The 23,038-nt window shown below is 21.7% G+C and overlaps 12 protein-coding genes across 12 annotated transcripts; 6 read left to right on the top strand and 6 right to left on the bottom strand.

Moving 5' to 3' along the window:
* Positions 1-76: 76 nt before the first annotated feature.
* H2AZ (histone H2A) lies at positions 77-761 on the top strand (the record flags this gene model as incomplete). The annotated part of the gene is made up of 3 exons (XM_632564.1): positions 77-79; positions 163-240; positions 411-761. The coding sequence occupies 3 exons, from the start codon at positions 77-79 to the stop codon at positions 759-761; spliced, it is 432 nt and encodes a 143-aa protein (XP_637656.1).
* A 325-nt stretch (positions 762-1,086) lies between these two features.
* Positions 1,087-2,624, top strand: DDB_G0286745 (hypothetical protein; the record flags this gene model as incomplete). The annotated part of the gene is made up of 2 exons (XM_632563.1): positions 1,087-1,158; positions 1,248-2,624. The coding sequence occupies 2 exons, from the start codon at positions 1,087-1,089 to the stop codon at positions 2,622-2,624; spliced, it is 1,449 nt and encodes a 482-aa protein (XP_637655.1).
* A 79-nt stretch (positions 2,625-2,703) lies between these two features.
* Positions 2,704-4,791, bottom strand: DDB_G0286821 (hypothetical protein; the record flags this gene model as incomplete). Its single annotated transcript, XM_632562.1, has 1 exon — positions 2,704-4,791. The coding sequence occupies one exon, from the start codon at positions 4,789-4,791 to the stop codon at positions 2,704-2,706; it is 2,088 nt and encodes a 695-aa protein (XP_637654.1).
* A 533-nt stretch (positions 4,792-5,324) lies between these two features.
* On the top strand, positions 5,325-6,931 carry CYP555A1 (cytochrome P450 family protein; the record flags this gene model as incomplete). Its single annotated transcript, XM_632561.1, has 3 exons — positions 5,325-5,637; positions 5,705-6,291; positions 6,377-6,931. The coding sequence occupies 3 exons, from the start codon at positions 5,325-5,327 to the stop codon at positions 6,929-6,931; spliced, it is 1,455 nt and encodes a 484-aa protein (XP_637653.1).
* A 143-nt stretch (positions 6,932-7,074) lies between these two features.
* DDB_G0286741 (hypothetical protein) lies at positions 7,075-8,334 on the bottom strand (the record flags this gene model as incomplete). The annotated part of the gene is made up of 1 exon (XM_632560.1): positions 7,075-8,334. One exon carries the CDS (start codon positions 8,332-8,334, stop codon positions 7,075-7,077), a length of 1,260 nt encoding a protein of 419 aa, XP_637652.1.
* Positions 8,335-8,880: 546 nt separating this feature from the next.
* Positions 8,881-9,581, top strand: DDB_G0286739 (hypothetical protein; the record flags this gene model as incomplete). Its single annotated transcript, XM_632559.1, has 2 exons — positions 8,881-9,249; positions 9,360-9,581. The coding sequence occupies 2 exons, from the start codon at positions 8,881-8,883 to the stop codon at positions 9,579-9,581; spliced, it is 591 nt and encodes a 196-aa protein (XP_637651.1).
* A 115-nt stretch (positions 9,582-9,696) lies between these two features.
* DDB_G0286737 (hypothetical protein) lies at positions 9,697-11,325 on the bottom strand (the record flags this gene model as incomplete). The annotated part of the gene is made up of 1 exon (XM_632558.1): positions 9,697-11,325. The coding sequence occupies one exon, from the start codon at positions 11,323-11,325 to the stop codon at positions 9,697-9,699; it is 1,629 nt and encodes a 542-aa protein (XP_637650.1).
* Positions 11,326-11,711: 386 nt separating this feature from the next.
* On the bottom strand, positions 11,712-13,972 carry DDB_G0286735 (hypothetical protein; the record flags this gene model as incomplete). Its single annotated transcript, XM_632557.1, has 2 exons — positions 11,712-12,936; positions 13,113-13,972. The coding sequence occupies 2 exons, from the start codon at positions 13,970-13,972 to the stop codon at positions 11,712-11,714; spliced, it is 2,085 nt and encodes a 694-aa protein (XP_637649.1).
* A 739-nt stretch (positions 13,973-14,711) lies between these two features.
* On the top strand, positions 14,712-17,415 carry hbx12 (homeodomain containing protein; the record flags this gene model as incomplete). Its single annotated transcript, XM_632556.1, has 2 exons — positions 14,712-14,736; positions 14,900-17,415. 2 exons carry the CDS (start codon positions 14,712-14,714, stop codon positions 17,413-17,415), a joined length of 2,541 nt encoding a protein of 846 aa, XP_637648.1.
* A 276-nt stretch (positions 17,416-17,691) lies between these two features.
* DDB_G0286731 (hypothetical protein) lies at positions 17,692-18,312 on the bottom strand (the record flags this gene model as incomplete). The annotated part of the gene is made up of 2 exons (XM_632555.1): positions 17,692-17,921; positions 18,000-18,312. The coding sequence occupies 2 exons, from the start codon at positions 18,310-18,312 to the stop codon at positions 17,692-17,694; spliced, it is 543 nt and encodes a 180-aa protein (XP_637647.1).
* A 954-nt stretch (positions 18,313-19,266) lies between these two features.
* Positions 19,267-20,221, bottom strand: DDB_G0286729 (hypothetical protein; the record flags this gene model as incomplete). Its single annotated transcript, XM_632554.1, has 2 exons — positions 19,267-19,677; positions 19,847-20,221. The coding sequence occupies 2 exons, from the start codon at positions 20,219-20,221 to the stop codon at positions 19,267-19,269; spliced, it is 786 nt and encodes a 261-aa protein (XP_637646.1).
* A 1,137-nt stretch (positions 20,222-21,358) lies between these two features.
* Positions 21,359-22,448, top strand: DDB_G0286727 (PUA domain-containing protein; the record flags this gene model as incomplete). The annotated part of the gene is made up of 2 exons (XM_632553.1): positions 21,359-21,479; positions 21,601-22,448. The coding sequence occupies 2 exons, from the start codon at positions 21,359-21,361 to the stop codon at positions 22,446-22,448; spliced, it is 969 nt and encodes a 322-aa protein (XP_637645.1).
* Positions 22,449-23,038: the final 590 nt, after the last annotated feature.

Below are 23,038 nucleotides of genomic sequence, written 5' to 3'. Positions count from 1 at the left end.
TTATTATTATTTTTCAAAAGTTTTTTTTTTATACCAATTATACATTTTAATTTATTATATTATAAACAAAGTTACCATGGTATGTACCAATATTACTTCATAATTAATATGTGTTATCACCTACTTATTATTATTATTATTATTATTTTATTTTTATTATAGACAGAATCAGAAACAACATCAAAAAAAGTTAACAAAAGAGTTAAACCAGTACCTAAATCAACTAAAGCAGGTTTGATTGTAAGTAATAAAAAAAAAAAAAAAAAAAAGCAACAAACAATAATAATATTATTACTATCAAGAATTTGGTGTAAATTTATAATGACAAATTAATTGATTAGTTTTATTATAAATAAATAAATAAATAAATAAATAAATAAAAAAATAAATAAATAAATAAATTATGATAGTTCCCAGTTGGTAGAATTCATAGAATGTTAAAGAATAAAGTACCATTAAAGAGAGTATCAATTCTATCGTCAGTTTATTTAGCAGCAATTTTAGAGTATTTAGCATCAGAGGTATTAGAATTAACCATCTCACAAGTTTCAATTCAATCTAAAGAATATCACAATGTAAGAAGAATTTCACCACGTCATTTACTTTTAGCAATTAAAACTGATGAAGAATTAGATAATTTAATTAGAGTTTCAACAACAATTGCTGGTGGTGGTGTCATCCCATACATTCATGAAGTTTTGAAAAAGGTTGAACAAAAACCAACTCATCCACAACAAAAACAAACAATTAAATCAATTTAAAAATTATAATAAAGAATAATTTTTAAAAAAAAAAAAAAAAAAAAACAAAAAAAAAACAAAAAAAAAAAAAGTAAAAAAAGTAAAATTATTTATAAAAATAGATTTCAAACAATTTCTCAAAAAAAGCGAATCGATTTTTTTATTTTATTTGCACATTTTTGGATATTTTAATTTAATTTAATTTTTTTTTTTTTTAATTATTTTTTTTTTTTTTTTTTTTTTTTTGGCGGCATTTTTTTTTTTATTTTCCAAATTTTTTTTTTTATTTTTTTATTTTCTTCAAACTATATTACACAGGTTTATATTAATAGTTTTAACCAAAGATATGTCCGATAGCAGTGACAATGCTACTTTAAATGGTTTAGATAAAGAAAAGGAATCACAAACAAAATTAGAGGTATGTATGAGATCATTAAAAGTTTATAAAAAATAATATTAAAAAAAAAAAAAAAAAAAAAAAAAAAAATTACTAAAAAAAAAAAAAAGGATAACAATGTAGAAAAATCAGAGTCAGAGGTAGTAACAAGTGTTGATGAAGCAACAGACACAAAATCAATAAATAATAGTGATAATATTGTAAATAAAGATACTACAGATACAACAACAACAACAAATACAACAGCAACATTAGAAAAGCCAACAATTGAAACAGATGATACATTAAAAGAAACAACTACAACAGATTCAAAAATATTTACAGATGATAAAATAGTTACAGATGATAAAATGGTTACAGATGATAAAACAGATTCTAACAAAATAGAGGAACCAATAAATAATGATAAACAAGAACAATCTTCAGTAACATTATCAACAACAGAACAAGAATCAAAAGAATTAAAAGGACAAGAACCAAAGGAACAAGAATTAAAAGATCAAGAACCAAAAGAACAAGAATCAAAAGAGGAAGAAGAAAAACCAAAGGAACATGAATCAGAAGAAGAAAAAAAACCAAACCTGTATGAAGAGGATGATGAAGATTTAGAACCAATTGCATCTGGTGAAGTTGCAAATACTAAAACAGTAACAGAAGAAACAACAGCAGCAACAACAACAACAACAACAGCTACAACAAAACCAACACCAAAACCATTTTTAACCAAAAAATTTGAAACAGTTGATTTAAATAATAATAATATTTTATTCAATCAAGAAAAGAAAACAATAAAGACACAATCAGCATTAAATAAAATCAATGAATTACCATTACCTGATCCACTACCAGAGGTGGTTGAAATCTTTGAAAAGAAAACAATTTCAAACGTTTTATATTATTTAGTCTCTTTGAAACAAACTAAAAATCGTTTTTGGTTAACAACTGAACAAATACCACAACAAATGATCAATTCATTCGAACAACAATTTAAATCAACTTTTGGTGTTTTTGAATTAATACCACCAAAAAAAGGTAGAAAATCTGCTAATAATAAAAATAAAAATAATAATAATGATAATAGTAGTGATGAAGAAGATAATGATAGTGATAGTGAAGAAGATGATGATGATAATGAAAGTGAATCATCTGAAAATGATGATAATAAAAAATTAAAAAAGAAATCAACTACAATCCCAAATAAAGGTAAAGCTTCTAATTCAACAACAACAGTAAGTGGTAAAAAAAGAGGTCGACCTTCTAGTTCATCTAAAACACCAACAACAAAAACACCAACAAAAACACCAACAAAATCATCACCAAAACCAAAGAAGAAACCAGTTTCATCAGAATCTGAAAATGAATCAGAGGATGATCATTCAGATAATGAAATTATAAAAAAACAAAAATCAGCAACATTAGTAGAAGCATCACCTATTTCTTCAAGAGGTAGACAAAGAACAGCTACTGGTAAAGGTTTACCAAGATAAAAAAAAAAAAAAAAAAAAAAAGTTTAAAAAAAAAAAAATAGACTTTATTATATTTTAAAATTATTATTATTATTATTTTTTAAATAAATTGATTTAAAGGATTTTTAACATTAAATGGTAATAAAATTTGATTTTTTGTTAATAATCTCATTCCAGTAAGTGCTTTAACTTTTAATTCTTTTTTAAATAATTCATTTTCATCATTTTCAATATCATTCTTAAAAGTACCACCACTACCACTATCACTACCACCACTACCATTACTACTAATATCTTGATTATTAATTAAATTAAAAGTATTTTTCATTATTTGATAACATTCAAACCATAATTGAGTCTCTGTAATATGATTTGGAAATTCTTTACAAATTCCAATTATAATTTGACAAATATGATTATGTAAAATTGAATGTGAAAACATTTTATAAAATTCTAAATCTGATAATTGAATTAACTTTGGAATTGAGTTTATTAAGTTTTCACCAATTAATTGCTTATGTTTTAAAATTCTATCCATTTTAATTACAATACCAGACCAATCTTTTAAAATTAATAATTTTGGTTCACCTTTAACATAAACATAAACTGAATTTTGTAAATGAGATTCTAATGAAATACCATACTTTGTTAATAAAATTAAACTTGGTTCAATTAATAATTTACAATATAATTTAAACCAATTTAAAATTGAATTTTTAAAACCATCATGATCAATATCATCATTGGAAATAATAGTACTACTACTACTACTACTTATATTAAATTCATTATATTTTTTAATAATTTCACCCAAAATTGTTTGTAATTTTGAAGATTCACAAATTGGTGATTGATTAAATAATGAACAAGAACTAATTGGATGATCATCATTTGATTTTAAAAATAAATTTGTATTTTCTTTCCATATTATTGCAAAATTTTGATATTTTAATTCTGTATCATTTTTATGATAAATTCCACCAATTTCATTTAAAAATACAATTTTATTATTAAAATTTTCAAATTCAATTTCTTTAATTCTTTTTAAAATTTTTGAAACTGATGTACCAACTGGTATAAAATCATTTGGCATAAATCTAACGAAATTTGTAGTTTGAATTGGTACTGAAAATTTAATATGTGGTGGGTTATTATTATTTTCAATTACTGGTATTAAATTCCTTAATGATGAAGTTTGAAATGATTTAATTGAATATAATTCCTCTGGTATAATTATTAATTCTTTATTTTCAATTTCATTTTTAAATTGTATTGGAAATGTATCAGTTATTTGATATGGAAACATTGGATAAATAATATAATTATCAATATTTAATCCTTGATTTACTTTAAAGTAATTTATTATTAATTCTTTTAAATTTGGAAATAATTTAAAAAAATAACTTGTTGGATTATCATCACCATTACCATCACCATTACCATCACCATCATTGATCATATCAAATCTTGCCACTGATTTATTTAAACCAATGAATCTAATTGGTATTTCTTTTTTTAATTCATAAGAGTATTGAATTACTTGTTTATGATTTAAACCTAACCTTAATTTAAAACTTGGATGAATATGATGACCACTAAGATGAATTTGATCATAAAATAAAAATTTATCAAATGTTTTATCTTTTTTAAATTGGGCATCGACATAATCTGATAAATAATTCCAATTATTTTCAATTGATAATTTTTTGATTTTATTTAAATCATCAGAACATAGTGTTGTAATTAATGCCATATTGGTAATACTATTTACAATTTCACTTTTAAATACTTCAATATCATTAAATGATGGATTCTGTTTTAAAATTTCAATTAATTCTAATGTTGAATTTAAAATTGTTTGATTTCTTTCAGTGTAATAATTATAATATATTGGTTTTTTAAATGTAAAAAATGAAAATCCAAAAACTTTTTCAATTTCAAAACTAATTTCTTTAATACTATTATCACCACAATTAAATTTAAAATTATTTGTTTGATTTTCTTTTAAATTTATTTCATCATTAATAAATGGTAATAGTTTTTCCCTAATTATTGAAACTAGTAATTTATTAAATGTTTCATTTTCTGAATTTTTTAAATTTTTTAAAAAATCATTTGTTTTATTTTGATAGTTTTTTGTGATATATTCAAAAACTTGGTTAAAATATTTATAGTTTGTAAATTCCATTTTTTTAATTAACTTATTATTTTAATTAATTTGAAATTATATTTTTTATCTTATTTGTAATTTTTTTTTATTATTTATTTGTTACTTTTTATGAATAATCTTCAAATAAAGATTCAATAAAACTATATGAGTAATAATTAGAACAGTAATAAAAAATTTAAAAAAGTTTTTTTTTTTATTTTTTATTAATTAAAAAATAGTGTTAAGGAAAAAAAAAAAAATTTAAAAAAATTAACCACAAAATAATAATAATTAAATAATTTAAAATTTTTTTTGATTATTTAAAAAAGAAAAAAAACACACAAAAACACACAAAAACACCAGCCATTTTTTTTTATTTTTTTTTTTTTTTTGAAAAGAATTTTTTTTTTTTGGGGATTATCTTTTATTATTTTTTTTATTTATTTAATTTTTTATTTCTCTTCATTAATAATTGAATAAATATTAAAAAAAACAAAGTTTGAATTTGTTAAGAAACAATAAATAAAAATAAAAATAAAAATAAAAATTAAAAAAAAAAAATAATAAAAAAAATGATAATAATTGTAATAGTTGTTTTTTTATTTTATTTTTCTTTTTTAAATTTAAATTTAAATCCTAAAAAGAAAAGACCACCTTCTCCAATTACTTTGCCAGTAATTGGGAATTTAATTTCTTTATTAAATAATCAACCACAAAATATTTTATTTAATTATTATAAAAAATATGGTAAAATTTATCAATTACAATATGGTATTGTAAATACTGTTGTATTATCTGAATTTGATATTTTAAAAGAAGCATTCATTGAAAATGGTGAAGTTTTTATTGAAAGATATAATAAAATTACTAAAAAATTTAAATCTTGTAAGTATCAATATATTTTATTTTATTTTATTTTTTTTATTAATTTAAAAATTGTTTTGAATTATAGCAGAAAATATTGTAAATTCAAATGGATTAATATGGAAAAAATTACAATCAATTTCAATTCAAGAATTATCACCAAATATAAAAATTAAAAAATATGAACCAATGATAATCAATGAAACAAATAAATTAATTGATAGTTTCAATGAACATATAAAATCAAATGAATCAATAGACCCAACATTAAATATTAAAATTTGTTTTTTAAATATAATTATATCATTTTTATTTAATTTTAGATATAATGATTATAAAGATGAAAAAGTCATTCAACTTGTTGATTATATACATTCTATATTTAGAATGGGGTCACATCCAATTCCACAAGATTATATTCCAATTTTAAATAAATTTTATATAAATAAAACTACAAAAATTCATCAAAAAATATTTGAAAATATATATGAATATATAGAAAACCAAGTTCAAAAACGTTTAGAAATTTTAAATAAAAATAATAATAATAATAATAATAATATAAATGAATGTTTTGTTGATTTATTATTATTAAAATTTAAATCAAATCTATTAACTTGGAATGAAGTTATAAAAACAACAACTGATTTAATGATTGCTGGATCTGATACAAATGTAATTTTTAATTATTTTTAAATTATATATTATTATTGGTTTTTTTACTAACTTTTTTAATATATTTAATTAAATTTAATTTTAGTCACTTTTTACAATTCATTTAATTATTGCATTAACAAATAGAGAAAATATTCAAAATAAAGTATTTAATGAAATTTTAAATTTTTATATATTAAATGAAAATAATAAAATTACATTTTCAAATAAAAGTAAAACACCATATTATAATTCAGTTTTAAAAGAAGTTGAAAGAAGATTCACAGTTTCCCCATTATCACAACCTCATAGAACAAATAAAGATATTATATTAAATGGTTATTTCATACCAAGTGGTTCTCAAATTATTCAAAATGTTTATTCTTGTCATTTAAATGACAAAGATTGGGAAAACCCATTCCAATTTAATCCAGATAGATTTTTAAATAATAATCAATTAGAAAAGAAATTAATTACATTTGGAATGGGTCCTAGAAATTGTTTAGGTTTTCAATTTGCATTAATGTCAATATGGATTGTAAATTTAATATTATTTAAATCAATTAAATTCTCTTCAAATAAATTAATTGAAGAAGAAATTAGAGAAGGCGGAACAACATTATCACCATTTCCTTTTAAAATTAATTTAATAAAAAGATAAAAAAAAATAAAAATAAATTAAAACACATTTTCTTTTTATATATATGTTATTTTTATTTTTATATTTTTATATTTTTTTATATTTTTAATTATTCTTTGTTTTTTTGAAAAACAATAGTAATAATTATTAATTTATATATTAATTTAAATCATTGAAATAATGAAAAAAATGGAGAAGATGATAATTGTAATCATATTATTATTATTATTATTATTATAAAATGAATTATTTGAATTACTTGATTGTTGAGATGAATCAGTATCATTAGTTGATGAGGAAGACGAATATGGAAGTGGAGTTGGTTCTTCAGTGATTGGAGTTTTTAATAATGATTTAAACATTACACCACTGGTTGAATTTATTAAATTACATTGATTTAATGGATATGAACTGATTTTTGAACATTGTAAACAACTTGAATCAACACAGCTATATGAATTGTAAACTGAACTTGTACAATTGATTTTAATACCTTTACCACATTGATTATTCATATATTGAGTTAATTCATTATTATCAGTTACACAAGCGGATGGAGAAGTAAAGGATTGACAATAACCATTGTTTGGACCTGGATTAGTGGTATTATCAATCTTTACGATCATATCAGTACCATTAACAACAGAGTAAACAACATTATCTAATTTATTCTTTGTACAAATTCCAACTGGTGAACTTTGTAAACTAACACATTGAGTAAGACAACCTGAAGCACTAAGACAATAATATAGAACAACATTACCCATAGCACCTTGAACTGATGTAGTGGCACCACCATTACCAGTAGTAACAATATTTGTTAATGATGATGAAATAAGACTGGTAACGAAATCAGTAACTGCTGAAACAGTAGTACCACCAATTGTTAATAAACCGGAATTGGTTAAAATTGATGATGAAGTAGTTGTTGGATTATTGGTAATGGTAGTGGTGGTAGTGGCTGATGAGATAGGATCGGATGTTGGTAATGGTGATTGTGAAGTGGTACCACTATTTTGATTATCACTTTGTGAAGCAGCTGCGTCAACTAAATTATCAACATTTAAAGCACCAATTGATAAAAGACCAGAATTGGTTAAACCACCAGCACCACTCATACCAAGAGTAACAGCTTGAGTAACAATTGAAGTGATATCGACAGAGCTTAATGTACCTGCAGTTGTTAATGGATTACCAGTGGTTGTTGTACTACTACCATCACCTAAATTTGGAACATATCTATAAACAAATTGACCATTACAAAAATTTAATTTAGTCCATTTGGTACTATAAACAGTTTCTCTACTACATTGGTCATCACCAAATACATCCATTCTTAAATATTGACCTTGACCTTGACCAATACTTGATGAAATCATCATCATTAATAAAGATAATGAAAAAATGATTTTAATAATATTCATAATTATATTTTTGAAAATTGTGTTTGTAAATATTATAAATATATATAAATTAATAGTAATTATAACTTTAAATAAATAATTTAATAAAAAGAAAAGCTTAATGAATGAATTATATTATTTTTTTTTTTTCATTGTTATTTATAGTTTTTTTTTTTGGTGTAAAAAAAAAAAAAAAAAAAAAAAAAAAAAACCTAAATCCCCTTCATTTTTTTTATATTTAATTTAAATATTAATATTAAATAAAAAAAAAAAAACAAAGTGTAGGATGAAGTAAATGCAAATGAAATAAAATAAATATGTGTAGTTGTAAAAAAAATTAAAAAAAAAAAAAAAAAAAATTTGAAAAAAAAAAAAAAAAAAAAAAAAATTAAAAATGGAAGCTTTTGATTTGTTCCAAATTCATTATGTCATCATCATTTTTAGATATTTTTGATTTTTGATTTTTTTTCAATTTAATAAAAACAAAAAATTTATTTTTGGTTGTTTTAATTTTTTTTTTTTTTTTTTTTTTTTTTGTTTTAATTAAAATAAAAAAATAAAAAAATAATGGTAGTAATAAATGATGAAATTAATAATAAAAAGATTTTACCACCTATATTATATGGATTTAAAATAATAACAAATAAATATGGGAAATTCAAAAGGTTTGATTATTATCCTACAAATGGTGAATTAAATAATTGTTTAATCCATCGTACTGAATATAATGATATTAGTGAAGAATGTACAATTTTAAAACAACCATTACCATTTCAAATTTATATTCCAACATTAGTTTGTACAATTTTAACAGTTATTACATCAATAGCATTTAAAATTATTGATCCACCTTTAACATTAATAATTGGATTTTTAACACCACTTGTTATATTTGATATTATATTTATTTTAATAATTATTTTTAAATTTAAAAATGTAACCATTAGAATTTAAAAAAAAAAAAAAAAAAAAAAAAACTTTACATATTAATAAAAATTAAAAATTAATACTAACAATTACAAATAAAAAAAAAAAAAAAAAAATAGAGGAAACTAAAATTTAATTTATTTTTAAAAGAATTAAATGAAAAGTTTGAAAAAAGATCAATTAAATTTTATTATAAAAACTATTATACATCAAAGACAATATGTATAGAATATTATGAAAATAATAGTAGTGGTAGTTGTAAAAATAGTAATTATAATAATATAAATAATGGTTTTCCAATGTTTAATGAAAACTCCCCACTTTTAAATTTTAAAGTATAAAAAAAATTAATTTAATAAAAAAAATAAAAAAATAAAAAAATAATTAGTTAATTAATTGTAAAGATTTTTATATATTTATTTATTTATTTATTTATTTTTATTTATTTATTTAATTTTATTCAAATAAATTTATAAAACTAATATCTTCAATTTCTGAAGCTATATTTCTTAATTTAGTATCAACTGAACGCTTTCCAATATATAATGATTCCAAATTTGGTAAATCACAATCAATAAAATGTGAATAATATTCAGGCAAAGACAGATGTTTTAAAGTTGTAGGGAGTTCATTTTTCTTAAATCCATAATGGTATGATGTATATGAAAGTGATAATATTTCTAAATTTTTGGGAATTGAATTTAATTGAAATTGAGTTTTAAATAGGTGACTAACTAATTCAAGTTTTTTTAATGATTGTGGTAAAATGCCATCTTCAAAACCATGGCAATTATGTGAATTAATTAAAAGAGATAAAAGTGAACTTGGGAAAGTATCCAATTCAAATTTATGATAATATTTAATATTTATAATTTTAAATTGTGACAATGATTTGGGTAATATATTTGGAGGTATTTTATCTTTACAATTCCAAACTAAACTTTTTAAATTTATTAAATTTGAAAATAGTTTTAACAAAATGCAACTTTTATTACTTTCTTCTTTATTTGGTAATTCTAAATATGTTAAAGATGATGGTAGAATTAAATTATCAATTGGATGTTCATAATAAGATAAATCTAAACTTGTCAATGATGATGGTAATACGCCACTTTGGAATGGATGTAATGTATTATAGTGATTATTAAAAGTGAAATTTGTAATTGATGATGGTAATACACCAATTTCAAATTTTTGTTTAGTTGTTATAGTATAACTTTTAATAATTAAAGTTTGTAAATTTGATGGTAATACACCAATTTCAAAATCTTTTTCATATCCATTAATTGAAAGGTATGTTAAACTTGATGGTAATGATCCAACACTAAATTTACATTTATAATTTGATTCAAATGTTAAACTTTTTAAATTTATTAATGATTGTAAATTAATTGGTGAATTAAATCCACTTCCAAATGATAAATATGTTAATGTTTTTGGTAAATTTAATTCAACATTTTTTATTTCCATTGTATATAAATTACCAAATTTTAAATATTTTAAATTTTGTGGTAAATTATTCGAATCATTATTAAAAATATTATTAAAATGTGATTCTTCGACAAATTCTAAATTTTCTAAATTTTTACAATCAATTAAATTTAATGAATTTTTAAATGTTTTACCAATTTTTAATGATTTTAAAGTTAATGGTATATCATCAGATCTTATAATTCTATTGAAACCATCACCAATATTTAATTTTGTAACTGATTCTGGTATGAATGAACGTCCATTCAATTTTGAATATCTTGAAAATGAATTTGAAAGTTCCAAATGTGTTAATGATTGTGGTAAAAAATTTTTCAATTTATTTAATTCCAAAATAAATAAATTTGATGTCCAAAAATTATCACCCAATTTTAAAAATTTAACTGAATTTGGTAAATATTCAAATCCTTTGAAATTGTAATAAACATTTGATAAATAACCTTTAAATTTACACTCTTTAAATCGTTTAATACTATTATATTTTACTAGTCTTGGACAAATATTAAATTTTCTTAAATGTTTAAAAATTTGATTTCTTAAAAATTTATTTCTAAAAATTTTAAAAAATAAATTTGAATTATCGATATCAATCATTATTATTATTTTTATTTAGTTTTGTGGTATTAAAATGTTATAGTGAGAAAAAAAAAAAAAAAAAAAAAAAAAAAAAAAAAAAAAAAAAAAAAAAAAAAAAAAAAAAAAAAAAAACCCTTCTACCCCCCCAAAAAAAAAAAAAATTCATGAACTTGCCCTTATTTCCCACAACCCTAATTTTTTTTTTTTTTCCCACAAAAACATTTATTTTTAGATTTTTTTTTTTTAGGAATTTTAATAATTGCCCATAACAAATTTTGTGGTTTAATCATTTTTATATTTCAAAAGTAAAAAAAAAAATAAAAAAAAAAGATATTTTATAATATTAATATTATGGTTTTTAATTTTTTAATTTTTTTTATTTTTTTTTTTTATTTTTTTTTTTTTTATTTCCAAACTTTTATAGAATTATCAGCAGAACCAGAAAAAACACAACCACTACTAACAACTATTGATTCAACTGAAGATGTATGCCTATTTAAAGTTTGAACACAAACTAAAGAATCATTCCAAACTTTAATGGTTGAATCATAAGAACCACTATAAAACTTTTTATCAGAAACAGCCAAAGTATAGACAGCTCCAATGTGACCTTCCAACTTGTTAATGATTTCAAAAGTATCTAAATTCCAAACCACAATAGTATTTTCATAAGTTCCAGCCAATAATCTACGATTTGAAACGGCCAAAGAATATATACTACCACTACCACCAGGAATTGTTTGAACACACTCGAAATTTGCCAAATCCCAAACCCTGACAACATTATAAGCACCACTATACAAATAACCACCACTAACGGTCAGAGCACGCACCCAATGACTATTACCCTTTAAAGTTTGAACACATTCAAATGTTTCCAAATCCCAAACTTTGATATGCTGAAATGAGCCTGAGAAAAGGTAACCAGCAGCAATAACCAAAGCGCACACTGTATTATCATCCCTGAGTACTGATAGACATTCAAAGGTCTCCAAATCCCAAACTCGAATGGTTTGATCAGAGGAGCCCGAGAACAACCTATTGCCAATGACAGCCAACGTATGGACTATACCCTCATGGCCCGATAGGACTTGCTTACATTTCAAGGTCACCAAATCCCATATCTTTACCTTCATATCGGAACTACCACTAATTAACATACCATTTGTGACAGTCATGCACCAAATGGGGCCATTATGACCCACGAACGTACCTTTACATTTCAATTGTGGTATTTTCAAATCCACTATATCCACACTCTCCAAATTGGAATTCTTTTTAATTATATTTAAATCATAAACTGTCTCTGATAGTTGATGTTGTGTTGCCTCTAAACTCGCTTGAATATGTCTCATTGTACCCTCGAATTTATTGGTTTTCGCTTCTAATTTCATTGCCAACTGATTGAAACCTGCTGTCAATTGTACTATACTCTTTTTCAAGAAATCATTCTCTGTTGTCTTCTCCTCTAAATGTAATCTTAATGTATTGATTTGTTCTTCATTCCTCTGTATATAATCTTTAATACTTTCATAAACACAACCTTGTAAATGATCCTCTAATTGTTGTTTTGTACCTTCAAATGTACATCCTGCTGATCTATGATTACAATGTATATGATTACATATTCTATTTTTTTATCATAAAAATAAAAATAATAATATAATAATAATAATAATAATAATAATAATAATAATAATAATAATAATAATAATAATAATAATAATAATAATAATAATAATAATTAGTAAAAAAAATTTTAATAAACTATAATAATGGTAACTAATTAATTTTGAGATACAAACAATGTATGTTGTTTTAATTGAAACCTTTTTAAAGGTTGACATGATCTATTATATGGACATGGTATAATTGCATGTTCACAAACATTTTCATGATCAATTCTTAAACCTAATTTTATCTTTTGTTGACAACCTTGATCATCCTGTACTAATTCACCATTGATTGAACTCTTTTTTATACCCCACCTACAATAGATTAATAAATCATTAATTTGACTTGATAATGCTAAATTTGGAAAGAATTCATATTCTCTTAATGACATTTTATCAATTGGACATATCATTATATTTGTATTATTATTAAATATATTTTGTTGTGGTTGTTGTTGCTGTTGCTGTGTATTATTTTGATTATTCGCTATATTACTATTACTATTATTATTACTATTATTATTATTATTATTATTATTACCTGATTGATGAGATATTGATATATTATTTAAACATTTTAATAATTCATTTGTACTTGTACTATTACTTGAGTTTATAGGTGATTGATTTGGTGAGGTTGAATTTGCATGTGGTTTAAATATACAACTAAAACAAAAGGTATGTCCACATTTTGCTATGAATGGTTGATTGAAAATACCATTATGTAATGGACATACTAATGTAGTTGGTGGTGGTGATACAAATAAATGTGTATCTATTGATGTTTCACTTTGTTGTATACTACTACTACTTGCTCCATTATTGTTATAATAGTTATTATTGCCATTATTATTATTATTAAATCCACCACCACTTGTAGTTGAATGATTAGATGATGCTGATGAAAATACTGGTGATGATCTTTCAATATGTAATAATTGTTGGTGTTGTTGTGGTTGTTGTAGTTGTTGCTGTTGCTGGTTGTAGTACATCTTTTATGTTATAAAATTTTATTTTTTTTTTTTTTTTCTATTATTATTATGTATTTTTGTTGTTTGTTTTTTATTTTTTATTTTTTATTTTTTATTTTTTATTTTTTATTTTTTTTTCTGTATTATTACATATTATTTTGTTATAGTTCTTTAATGTACAAATTATTCTTTATAGTATAGAAAACAAAAAAAAATATTCTATTATTACAAATTATATACAAGTATTCCTTTAAGGTTTTTTTTTTATTTTTTTTTGTTTCTTAAATTAAAAATAAAAATATATCGCGAGATATTTTTTATTTTTTTTTTTTTGATTTTGATTTTTAGGTATGTGTAGTGCAGTTTGTGTTTGGATGTGTATAAAAAAAAAAAAAAGAAAAAATAAAAAAAATGTTTGCAGGACCCCTTAAAAAATTAAAAAAAAAAAAAAAAAAAAATTAAAAAAAAAAAAATTTCAAAAAAAAAAAACAAAACCAAATTTGATTTAAAAATATATCAAATAAAATGCACAAATAACCAAAATCCAATAACCTACTCTTTTCCATATTAAAAAAACAATGGCAACTTTTACCACCCATTCAAAGATATGCACTAAAAATAGGATATAATTTTCTTTAGATTTATTCACACTCTTTAAAAAAAAAAAGTCGTTTTTCTTTTCTCTCTTTTTTTTTTTAATATAAAATAATAATCAAAAAAAAAAAAAAAAACTTCAAACCATAATAAAAATATTTTGTAAATGACATCAACAGCAAATAATAATAGTATGTATTTTATATTTTATATTTTTTACATTCACATTACGCATTTCATAATAAAAAAAAATAAAAAAGTTTAACTGATGTTTTTTATTTTTTATTTATTTTTTTAATTTTTTTATTTTTTTTTAATTTTTTTTTAATTTTTTTTTTTTTTTTTATCAATTAGCATCATTTTATTGTAATAATAATAACAGTAATAACAATATAAACATTAATTGTTGTAGTAATACAGGTCACAATGGAAACAATACCACAGAAACAACATTGACAACAGTAAATGAAGAGAGATGTGCACCAACACCAACACCAACATCAACACCACCACATGGATCAGCTTTAAATATTCAAAATTCAAATAATGGTTGTAATAATATTATTGGTAGTAGTTCAAATACATTATCAACACCATCAGTTCAAGCAACACCACCAACGCCACCACCTTCATCCTCATCACTACTAGTACAACCAATGATAGTAACTCCATCACCTGTAGTGGCAACAACATCATCATTAATTACTAATGATGATAATTTAAATTCATCAACAAACTATTTAATGTTACCACATCAAGCACAATCTTCAGCAATGACAATTGTACAACCACCACCACCATCAACACCACTATCATCATCATCAACTGTAGTACCAGCATCAACTCCACCACCAAGTGTAATGACACCAATAACAACTATTCAAACAACAGCTACACCACCATCATTACAACCAACGATACATCATCAAACTGCTCTTTCATTCTTAGGCTACACTTATAATGAACAATATCAACAAAATATCTGTCAATTATATCATCAATTAAATGCTAATGGCAATGGCAATGGTAATGGTAATGGCAATCATAATAATAATAATAATAATTATAATTACAATAATAACTCTTTCTATCAACATCAACAGCATCAACATGGTCTCTATTATAATCAATTCCCAATACCAATGAATTCTTCTGTACCAATCATTCCCACACAACAATACATTGGAACTAAGCAACCTCAATCTCAATCTCAATCTCAACAACTTCAACCTCAACCTCAACCTCAACCTCAACTTCAACCTCAACTTCAATCTCAACCTCAATCTCAACAACTAAAAAGAAAAGAAGCTTCATATCATAATAATAATAATAATAATAATAATAATAATAATAATAATAACAATAATAATAATAATAATAATAATCCTTATAATAGACCAACTAAAAAAATAATGGTTTCCCAAGGATTACCTCCAATTTCTTCTTCCCCATCATTTCAAAATCTAAATAATAAATATTTTGATTTCAACCAACCAATTACAAGAAATAATTACAACCAAGTTAATTATAATAATAATAATAACAACAATAACAATAATAATAATAATTATAATAATATTAGCAATAATAATCCTTGTAATAATAATAATAATAATAAACCTAATAATAATCCTAATAATAATAATAGTAATAGTAATAAAACCTATATTAATAAACAACATAGAGACTATGGTTATGAAAACAATAATAACAATAATAATAAAACATTCCAACAAACCTCACAACAACAACAACAACAACAACAACAAATATATAAAAAACAAAATTGTAATAATTATATTGATGAATCTGGTGATGATGAAAGTGGGGAAGAATATCAAAATTATCAACCATACCAACAATATCAAAACTTTAAACAAAATAATAAAGACAATAATAATAATGATGATGATGATGATGATGATGATGATGAAGAAGAGGAGGAGGAAGAAGAAGATGATAATGATAATTGTAATGGAAATGATAGTTATGATGAAGAAAATAATAATAATAACAATAATAATAATAATAATAATCAATTTAAAAATGAATCAATAATAATTGGTGATAATTATTATGAAATTATAAATGATAGAATTAAATCAATTAAACAAAAATTACATTTTTTAGAAAAGAATTCAAAATTTCAATGGATTAGAGAGAAATCATTCAATTTTATTAATGAATTCACAGGTGAATCAGTTGTTAATGAAGAGTTGGGTATTCGTGGTTCAAAAGATTTCTCATATTTAAAGTATAAAACTTTGAATCCATCATTGGATAATTATATAACTCAAGAGAGAATAGAATTAAAGAATCCATTAATTAAAGCAAATATTGAAAAGTTGAAAAAGGATTTCAATTTTGAGATTACTAAAATCAATACAACCAAATCTGAATCATTGGAAATCATGAAATCCATTCAACAATTATCTACCACCGTTAGATCACCATTGTTGGATCGATCGGATTTGAAGGCCCAAAGAAATCATATTCATGGTTTTTTCACATTGATAATCGCTCATCAGAAATGTTTATCATTTGATTTCATCTATCAGATGAGACCACAATCAATGGATCACCAACATGGTTTCTCAAATACTTTCACTGACGACTTTACAAATGGTGGTGGCTGTAGTATTAGTGATAAAAAGAATCGTAGAACTTTAAATGATCAATATAAATCATTCATCTCTGACTACTTTAAAAATCATTCAGATCATCCTTATCCAAATGAGGATGAAAAAATAATCATCTCTGCTTTAATTGATCTTTCAAAATATCAACGTAATAATTGGTTTAGTAATAAAAGAAGTAGAGAAAAGAATCAAAGAATTGTTAATTTGAAAAAACAAATAGGTTTTCATTAAATACTTTTTTTAAAAAATAAAATAAAATAAAATAAAACAAAATAAAATAAAGATTAATAACAAAATTAGTGTTTTTACTTTATCTGGAAAATTTTATTATTATTTAGCTAATGGATAAGGATGGGTGATACCCAAAAAAAAAAAAAATCTTTTTTCCCTGAACTGGAATTCAAAATACTATAAAAAATTTAAAAGTGATAAATATAATTTTATTTATTTTTATGAAATCAATTTGAAATTAATTTGCGTAGATAAAATACCAATTTCATATTAATTTCAAATTAATGTCTCTTGGTGAAAAGAATAATAACCATCTACATATTCAAATTTTGATTTTGAGTGCATAACAGCGACATTAAGCAACATCTTTGAGAATGTTTTTTCACCTCCACCTTTATCTGGGTTATAATTTCTATCATAATCTGGCAAGTTATAAATTGGTAAAAGGACATAAATTATAACATTTTTTTGTTGTTGAGTGAGTTCTGGATCGGCTGCTACTGTGCCTATAAAATTTGATTGGAATTTGGATTTTAATATTATTAATGATATTTTAATGTTGGTGTATATATAAAAGTACTTACCAACTTTAATTCTGATTTTATTTCTAATTTTTCTATACTTTTTATAACGAGGACCTACATTTATAATACCATGTTCTGATTGGACAAAATTTAGAATTTGTTCCTTTACATCTCTTAATTCTCTATTAAAAACTTCAACTTGGTCAATCGTAATACTTTTAATATCATTTTTCAAACTAAATACCAAATCTTTTCCAGTATAATGATTATTAAGAATGCCTTTTGCGTCATTGGCTTTAGTGGCAGCATCAAATTCTGGATTACCGATTGTTGACACAGTTAGATTATTCAATTGGTTTATAATACTTTCCATTTTTTTTTAAAAATTTAATGAAAAAAAAAAAATGAATATTTTAAATAAAATTTTTTTTTTAAAATTTTCATTAAACCATGAAAAATTTTAAAATAAAAGTTGGGTTTTTTAAAAAAAAAAAAAAAAATGGGATTTAAAATTTTAAATCCAATTTCGTCATTAAATATTTTTTAAAAAATTTTATGTAGTTTTTTGAAAAAAAAAAAAAAATATTTAAAAAAAAAATTAATGGCGAAAGTAATTTTTTTAATACTTTGAGTAATAAGAACCTGAATTTAAGATACCATGTTTTTATTAGACCAAATTTTCAATTATTGTCTGAACATTTAAACCTAATTTTCTAATTAAATACTTCAACATGTTCAAGAGTTATACTTTTAATTTCATCAGTAAAACTCAAGACCAAATGTACTCCCAAAAATCTTTTATCAAGAATGCCTCTTGATTGTTGTAACTTAGTTGAGTACCAAAGTCTTGATTACCAATTTTAGACACTGTAAGATTTTTAAAACTTTTTGCAAGGTAATATATTTTTTAAAATATTATGGAAAAAAAATTTTAATTTAAATTAAAAAATGTGATTATTAAAAAAAAATGTGATTATTAAAAAAAATGTGATTATTAAAAAATGTGATTATTATAAATAAAGATAATAAATTAAAAAACAATTTCTTTTATTCGAAATTTTTAAGACAAAATGGATGAAATTTCATTTGTAAATTTAAACCAATAAAACTAATTTGATTAAAGAAGCTTTATATATATATATATATATATATATATTTTTTTTTTTTTTTTTTTTAAATATTGAAATAAATTTCGATTTTATTGATGTTAAATTAAGAAATAATAATATTGATACAAAATTGGTGAATTAACCCTCACCTCCCAAAAAAAATTAAAAAAAAAAAAAAATATAGATTTTTTTTTTTTTTTTTTTTTTTTTTTTTTTTTTTAATGTTGGTTACTGTTTTGAATTGGGATTAAGTGATAGATTGGGTTATGGTTTGCATCATAAACGATTTGTGGAACAATAATTTGTGGTGGTTGTGATGATGGTTGTGGAATCATCATTGGTAATTGTGAAACATAGATTGGTTGTGGTTGAACGATTGGTTGTGGAATAGTGGTTGGAGTTGGTTGAGATTCAATTGTGACTTCAAAACCAGAACCATTGATAGTTGATTGTAAACATTCACCAACGTTTGCTAATTTGTTTAAGGTTTTAATATATCTACTATAGTTCATTAATGAGAGAGTGAAAATAATAGAAAAGAGAATTGATAATAAAATGGTATTAATTTGATCTCCACTAAATAAGAAAATAACACTGAAAATATAATAGAATGCAGCTGTTAAGAAATGCTATAAAAAAAAATTTTGAAAAAAAAAAAAAAAAAATTAATATGAGTGTGTGTTAGTTTATAATTATTTAGGTCAAAAAAAAAGAAAAAAAAAAAATAAATAAAAAAATAAGAACAAAAAAAAATATACAAAAAAAAAAAATAATAATAATAAATAAATAAAATCTTACCATAACAACAATACATCTATTTTGAGTGTACATTGCAAATAGACCTAAAATTGGAGCAATACTGAAAAGTAAAAATTGTTGGGAAAAGAATAAAATGATAATTTGGTATAACCATGGACCAACGGTTGAGTAACGTTGATATTTGACTTTATTTTCTAAATCGCAACGATCACAACAAACTGGATTTTCTTCAACAACAGTTGAATCTGTAGTTGAGGTTGAAGCGGTGGTTGTTGGTGCACTTAAAATGATTTGTGGTTGTTGATGTGGATAATAGCTTTGTGGAGCTCCAAAAACAACAGATGTAGTTTGTGGTTGTTGTTGAACTGGTTCACCAGTTGGAACTGAAATATATTCATTGTCTGCAACACCCATATTGATATTGATATTGATATTGAAATAATAAAAAAGATATTTAAATTGTAAAAAAAAAATATTGAGGAAAAAAAAAATTAGATAAAAAAAAAAAAGAAAAAAAAAAAAAAAATTTTATTGGGAAAAAAAAAAAAAAAAGAAAAAAATAAAAAAAAAAATAAAAAAATAAAAAAAAATAAAAAAAAAATATTTTTTTTAATTTTTTTTTTTTAATTTGAAACACTATGTAAAGAATTTTATGAATAACTCTATTGATTTGTGTTTATTAGATTTTTTAGATTTTAAAAAAAGTTATAAATATTAATATCATTTTAAAAATTCATTCATTCATTTATTTTTATTTATTTTTTTTTTTATTTTTTTTTTTTTAATATTAAAATTTATTAAGAAAACATTAAATTCTTCATACAAATAAATAACTTCAACTAATTTAATTTTTTTTTTTTTTTTTTTTTTTTTTCTTTATTATTACTAAAAAAAAAAAAAAAAAATAAAAAAAAATAAAAAAAAAAATTTTATTAGATAGCACGAAAAAATTTTAAATGATAAAGTTTTCTTTTTTGTATAGTAATTTTCAAAGTAAAAATAATGTAAAATGATTGTCCGAATTTTCTTTCTTTTTTTTTTCCCTTAATAAAAAATATGGGAACAGTGGAATTGTTAGGATTGCAAAAATATCTTCTTTTTTTTTGGTTCTACCATTTTCAGTTGATTTTGAACGCTAATGTTTTAAAAAAAAAAAAAAAATAAAAAAAAATAAATAAAATTAAATATTTTTTTTTTATTTTTTTTGTTTTTTTTTTATTTTTTTTAATTTTTTTTTTAATTATTTAAATAATTTTTTTTTTTTAACCCCGACCACATTAAGCTTTCGTCTGTGTGTGTAACAAATACAATATCTTTCCATTCTTGTATCATATATTTAACATTACATATTATAATATTTAAATATTCAAATAACTAGTTATTTCAATTTAAAAAAAAATAAAATAAATAATTAATAAATAAAAATAAAAAAAAAAATAATAAAATAAAAAAAAAAAAATAATAAAATAAAAAAAAAAAAAAAAAAAAAAAAATTTAAAGAAAGAAAAAAAAAAAAAAAAAAAAAAAAAAAAAAAATAGAAATAATAAAAAATGTGTGAGGATATGTTTGTATATTTATTTGGATATGGTAGCTTAATGTGGAGACCCGGTTTTCCATATTCTAGAAAATTTAATGCGTATATAAAAGGATGGAAAAGAGTATTTTACCAAGGTAGGTATATTATTAAAATTATTTGTATATACTATTTTTTTTTTATTAATAAAATATATTAATTTTATTATTTTATTTTTATTTTATTTTTTTTTTAAAAAAAAAAAAAAAAAAAAAAAAGGATCAACTGACCATAGAGGAACAATTGAAAATCCTGGTAGAGTTGTAACATTAATTAAACAACCAGAGGATGATAAATCAAATGAAGTTTGGTTGACGTGGGGAACAGTTTATTCAATATCCGATGATGCAGCAATGCCAATTTTAAAGAATTTAGATTATAGAGAGAAAGGTGGTTATGAGAGACACGAGTTGGATGTGTTTTTAGAGGAGGGTGACGATGTTGAGCCCTATGGCAAAGCAATTGTATATTTGGCAACCACAGAGAATTTAGAGTTTTTGGGTGAAGATACCAATGAAAACATTGCAAACCAAATCTTTAGATCGATAGGACCAAGTGGTAGAAACATAGATTATTTATTAAAGTTGGCAAATTCTCTTCATGATATGGGTGTGAATGATAAACATGTTTTTGAAATCGAGCGATTGGTATTGGACTTGATGAGCCATCATAAAATTAACCATCATAATGAAACAATTGAAAATATAACGGATTCTCTACTGTCGTCATCACCTGATAAATCATTAGAGTTATTAAATCAACATAAACGATTCTATTCCAAACCGTTGGGTCAATTATGTATAGATGATGGTGCCGTTCAAGCGATTTCACAACGTGCCAAGTCCCTATTGCCCGTTGGTATCATCTCGATTTTTGGTGAATTTCCAAAGGATTCATTGGTTACAATTTTAGATGTAAACTCTTCTCAAATCTCAAGAGGTATAACAAACTATTCATCTGATGAAATCAATCAAATTATTGGTAAACAATCTAAAGATTATTTTAATACTTTAACTGGTTTTACAAAAGAAGCTGTAATAGATCATAATAATTTAATTTTACTTTAAATGAAAAATATAAAATAAAAAATAAAAAAAAAAATAAAAAAAAAAATAAAAAAAAAAAAGATTTTGATTTTGATTTTTCTTAGTCCAGCTCACGAGTGGGAAATTAAAAAAAAAACTAAAAAAAAAAATTAAAAATAAACTTAAAAAAATGGTTTTCGAACCCCTGGGAAGATATTTTCAAAACAAACTTCAAGGCGAATTTTTTTTTTTTTTTTTTTTTTTTTTATTTTTAATTTTATTAATTTTTATTTTTTTGTTTTTTTTTTTTTTTTTTTTTTTTAAAAAAGAAAAATTATTAATAATTATTATAATAATAACTTTTTTTATTATTTTTTATATTTTTATATTAATTAATCATATTATTTTTTATTATTATTAATATTAATATTAATATAATTTTTATTTATATGCTATAAAATAAATTAAAATTATAATAATTTAAAAAAATACAAAAAAAAAAAAACAACCCAAAAAAAGCAATTTTTTTTTTTTTTTACTTTTTTTTTTAATTTAATTTAATTTAATTTCAATTTTATTTTTTAATTTTATATTTTATTTTTTTTTTTTTTTATAGTATTCAGAAAAAAAAA

The sequence above is a fragment of the Dictyostelium discoideum genome (genome assembly GCF_000004695.1).
Source record: "Dictyostelium discoideum AX4 chromosome 4 chromosome, whole genome shotgun sequence".
NCBI lineage: Eukaryota > Evosea > Eumycetozoa > Dictyosteliales > Dictyosteliaceae > Dictyostelium > Dictyostelium discoideum.
This window is presented reverse-complemented; position numbering and strand designations above follow the sequence as displayed.